Source organism: Photinus pyralis, unplaced genomic scaffold (genome assembly GCF_008802855.1).
Source record: "Photinus pyralis isolate 1611_PpyrPB1 unplaced genomic scaffold, Ppyr1.3 Ppyr1.4_LG3b, whole genome shotgun sequence".
NCBI classification, from domain to species: domain Eukaryota; kingdom Metazoa; phylum Arthropoda; class Insecta; order Coleoptera; family Lampyridae; genus Photinus; species Photinus pyralis.
In genome coordinates this window covers 10,769,132-10,773,983 of record NW_022170510.1, presented here as the reverse complement: position 1 = coordinate 10,773,983, position 4,852 = coordinate 10,769,132, and the positions used below count along the sequence as shown (strand labels likewise).

Below are 4,852 nucleotides of genomic sequence, written 5' to 3'. Positions count from 1 at the left end.
ATATTTCCCTTTATGGTCCGGTGTGTTTGTAAAAAAACAGAAAAATACGTATTGTCCAATTCTATAGTTGATGGATGGTTTAATGTGGTAAAGAATTACATATTAGAGAAACAAAGAAATACAGTAGATTTATTGAACAATTGACCCAATATTTACTGTATAAAGAAAAAGAATTAAATTTCAATTTGTTAAATAAGAGTGCGAGAATTCAAAAAGACATACTAGCGCACCAAACAGAAGAATCGTGGAACAGAACTCCCAAACGCAAAGCAACTTATCTAGGCGGACGCACATGTGTGAATCGCTTAAGTAAAATTATTACCACCAAACCGCTTCCTATGGATTTTAACGAAAATGGCGTTTTTAAATACAATTCTTTGTTTCAACATTTTGATGTTGCTGTTCCCAGCTCGACATTCATGCGCACATTGCCAAGTATAACTTGCCTGATCAGTTTTACTACAGGGACTTGGACTTTTACAACTATTTCACTTTGAAAGAAACGCAATGGATAGCGTCTTTTATTATTGACCTTTTTGCCCAGTTAATCATAAAAGATAAATCAAGTTTTTACGCTATAAATCACACACAGGTCCCTGAATTGAACAAATTCGGCTAGTAGAGAACGGACGTATTGTTTTTATCCCTATGCTGATGGACGCCGGTCATTGGTTTTTATTAGTTGTCAATGGGAAGAGCAAACATTTCCACATTTTAAATAGTTTACATTCTTTTAGAGAAATTACTGCGAATCATTATTTCAATGTGTTTAAGGGAATGCTGGTTTCGTTAGGGATAGATACCAGTTCTTGGGAATTAATTAATGTAAAGCACCCTAAACAAACGGACGGCCACAATTGCGGCGCATTCCTGATGCTTTACATTGAAAATATTGTTTTAACCTTCGTAATACCATGGTAAAAAACTTTCATTAGATACCAAGCGGGGTACAAATATACCCCACCCCTTTTTTGTATCAGGAGCTCTAAACATTTATTGTTTAAATAAAGGGCAGACAAAAAAGTACATGTTTGATTAATTTTTAACTATAAATTTATTTATTGCATGAATTACAAATTGTTGTAATGTTAGAATGTTCGGCACATACGAATTTTGAACACTGGACGCAATGTTTTCTAGACTTTTTATCAGCATTCCTCGGACATATGTGACATCGGCCACTTTTTTTCTGATTTGGAACCTGCTCTCTATTTTCCTTATCTGTTTTCAGTTCAGGTAAAACGGTTACCATATTTTGCTTAATTTTTTCGTGCAATGAACGATCCTTATTATAGCGGCAAATAATATTATTTCTTACTAATTGATGACCTAGTTCCAATAAAAACATTCTTCTTTTATCTAAACGACCTTTTTTCCACTCTGGGTTAGCATGAATCCACAGTTTGTAAGCATTGATAGCTGCAATATCCAGCAAATGGAAGAAAATTGCCATAGGCCACCGGTTGGTCTTCCTTTGGGTGGTGTATTCTTTAGCAAGTTTGTCAGTCGTGTCTACAGCTCCTTTGGTTTTATTATAATGTAGTATTATATCAGGCTTATAATCATTATCAGCACCACTTATTTTGTCGTCTCGATGTTCAGTTGACAAAAGAACGACAGCGGAGTTTCTCTTTGGAACGTACGAGACCAGTGTTTTGTCTTTCATGAAGGCAAACATACTTGAAAAATCTTTTTTGTACCTGGCGGGAAGTAACTCGCTAGGTATATATGGCTTATTTCGCCGTAAAGTTCCACATAGTGTTAGGTTCCTCTGTAACAATTTATCTGCCAGTTCAATACTGGTAAAGAAATTGTCAGTAGTAATTCCATATCCCTGTCCTAAATGGCTTACCATATCCAAGACCACCCTCTGACCTTGACCCTTTTCTGGTTTGTTACCAATTTTTCCTAAAAAAAAACAAAATGTAAAAACACCAACAGATTTTTATAAGAAAAGTGTTACCTAGGTAAACCTGCATATTTACTGTGTAGGCAGTTTCACAGTCCGCAAGAGCCCAAATTTTGATCCCATATTTGTCGGGTTTACTCTTCATGTAAACCCTGAATGGAGCCTTTCCTCGGAATGGAACTAGCTGTTCGTCAACACATAAATGACCGTTCGGATTGAAAGATTTTTTACAATTCGATACAAATATATCGAATATATCCCGTATTGGTGCCAATTTGTCAACAGTTTTTCGTTCTTCGCGAGTTTCAAAATTATCAAATCTCAAAAAACTCATTATTTGCTGAAATCTGTTGCGAGACAACGAAGCTGATACTATTGGACGACACAAAACTGGGTCTTGACTCCATAAAACATAAACTGGTTCCTTGTTACCATGAACAGCTCCAAAATTTATAAGAAGACCAAGAAAAGCGTCCATCTCTTCTTTTACTATTGGAACAAACGCTTTGTTTTTTTTGGAATACACAAATTCGGCTTTTCTGTTAGTTTCTCTCAAGATTATATTTATTACATCTTCAGAGAAGAATAGATCAAACGCCTCCTTTATAGATGTAAATTTCGAACTGTATTGTGTTAGACCCGATGGCAATTTTTGTATGTTATGTTTTGCCCTTTTTACTCTCGTAACGTACGGTATTTTAGCCCATTCGGAACCGTCCTTCGCTATATAACGTAAATTCTCGCCGCCCTCAGAAACAGATTCGCTTACCAGATCCACTTCATTATCACCAATGAGCAAGAGGTCATCGACTTCATCATTTTCATCCACAACATCAGTCTCTTCTATATCACTTGCAGCACCTTCCAAGGCTAAATCGTTTTCAAAGTAGTAATCAAATTCCTCTGTCTCTAATATTCGAAGCAACTCGTCATCGGTAAGTTTGTTTTCATTACGAAATTTAGGTTTTTCACTCATTTTCAGGAATATCAAATCTCACACTATTATAAATCTGACACTATTATAAAATAAAACGGTTATTTCTCTTACAATAGACGCACAAACACGCAGTGAACTGACTGCACATCGTTTCAGTAATTCGACGTACTTAGGGCGGTATTTCACGCCGGCGCAATAAAACACATGCTTTAAGTACCAAGCGGGGTATATTTGTACCCCAGCAACAAAAATTCATTATAATTACGGACTCATAGAAGGAAACTACGCGCACTTTTTTAGGTACATATATATTATCATAGATAATAGATAGGAGGCCGGAGAAATAGCAGAAAAAATTATTTGCAGACTTATAGCTCATAAGGTGCGCGTGGGGTACATTTGTACCCCGCTCGGTATTATGAAGGTTAAATGAGGGCTCGTATGTTTATGACAGTGCATTTAATGCAAATCAATATCGCATTTACCTACAGAACTTTTTGCTGCAAAAATCAGTCGCCAGGAAAAATTATTGCATACATTGTTCACGTAGGAAATCCCACCCGAATACAATTGTTTGGTTTCAATGTACAGGCGGCCTCACATACATGGCAAACTAGACGAACGTTGGTGATGCGTCGAGTTTGCCATATAATGTGGGGCCGCCTTAAAGGAAAAAAACACATAATAAACACTTTGACATACGTTGCTGTGATACAAAATGCACACTGCACAGGAAGCGAATATTCTTGGAATCAGTGCGACAAGTGTAACCGTTTGGTACATTTCAATTGTTTGAAGAACCCCGAGTCAAATCCAGACGAATACAAGAAGCGAACCATTAAGTGCAAATTATATCATTATGCACTTTTCGTTCAGATCTGTACAGGCCATAATAAAGCAATCGAAAACGTACCTCCAAATACAATTGCACTGTTTTCTTCTTTGTCATCTGCATTGTCCATCATGGGGTCATATGGGTATACCATGTTATCAACAAGCCATATATTTTCAAATCCTGACATACAAACATGACTTCTGCAATCGCTAGTTGTATAGCCAATATGTTCACCACACGTCCCTGAAGTGAGCAGGACATGTATGAGCTCAAAAATTGTTCAGAGTTTTATTATTTTTTGAGCTTTTCAACGGTAGCGTTTGCAATTTTTGAATTCCAATAGTTCGTTCACAAATCAATTTTGAAAAAATGCTCTGCTAACTTCACGTCAACTTGACAAGTACGAGCTCAAAAATTATAATTCGATCATTATTTATGAGCTTTTTTTGAGCTTTTCAACGGTACCTATTTCAATTTTTGAGCTCTCATGGATATTTCACAAATCAAACTTATAAATGACGTCCCAACTTCACGTCAACTTGACAAGTACGAGCTCAAAAATTATAATTCGATCATTATTTATGAGCTTTTTTTGAGCTTTTCAACGGTACCTATTTCAATTTTTGAGCTCTCATGGATATTTCACAAATCAAACTTATAAATGACGGCCCAACTTCACGTCAACTTGACAAGTACGAGCTCAAAAATTAAAATTCGATAAAAATTTATGAGCTTTAATGCTACCAATCCCAATTTTTAATTCTTGTAGTTATTTCAGAAATCCATTTTAAATGTCTCTTGCTGAAGAGCAAACACCACAAGTAAATTATCAATGTGCCATAAACAAATCTTGTAGGATATGAATATTATAGTATTAACCGCATTTACTTTTAAAAAAGGAGCATTTAGTAAAAAAAATTCCACGCGTAATGGAGACATAGGTATTTAACCAGGAAAATCAATTGTTCACTGAGCGTTCTTTCTTGATCTATAAGGAACCCGGTATACTATGTTTCTAAACGGTTCGTGGCTTAAAAAAATGCATACGAACGCGACACACAACACACACTATAAAGGATGTGAGGATCAATAAAAAACAATAAATGCCTTAACGCTTTATTTGTAATCAATATCAATATTTAAATAAGCAGGTGTCTTACAATGAATTATA

The 4,852-nt window shown here is 35.7% G+C and overlaps 1 protein-coding gene across 1 annotated transcript; it reads right to left on the bottom strand.

Moving 5' to 3' along the window:
• Positions 1 to 1,006: 1,006 nt before the first annotated feature.
• On the bottom strand, positions 1,007 to 3,234 carry LOC116166511 (piggyBac transposable element-derived protein 4-like). The gene is made up of 2 exons (XM_031481483.1): positions 1,964 to 3,234; positions 1,007 to 1,908 (listed from the first exon to the last, which is right to left on the bottom strand). Exons 1-2 carry the CDS (start codon positions 2,883 to 2,885, stop codon positions 1,055 to 1,057), a joined length of 1,776 nt encoding a protein of 591 aa, XP_031337343.1. The 5' UTR covers positions 2,886 to 3,234; the 3' UTR covers positions 1,007 to 1,054.
• Positions 3,235 to 4,852: the final 1,618 nt, after the last annotated feature.

Coding starts and splice junctions, on each gene's coding strand:
- LOC116166511 (XM_031481483.1), bottom strand. CDS start 2,885: ATGAGTGAAAAACCTAAATTTCGTAATGAAAACAAACTTACCGATGAC. Junction 1,909..1,963: donor AAATATGCAGGTTTACCTAG/GTAACACTTTTC, acceptor GTTTTTTTTTAG/GAAAAATTGGTAACAAACCA.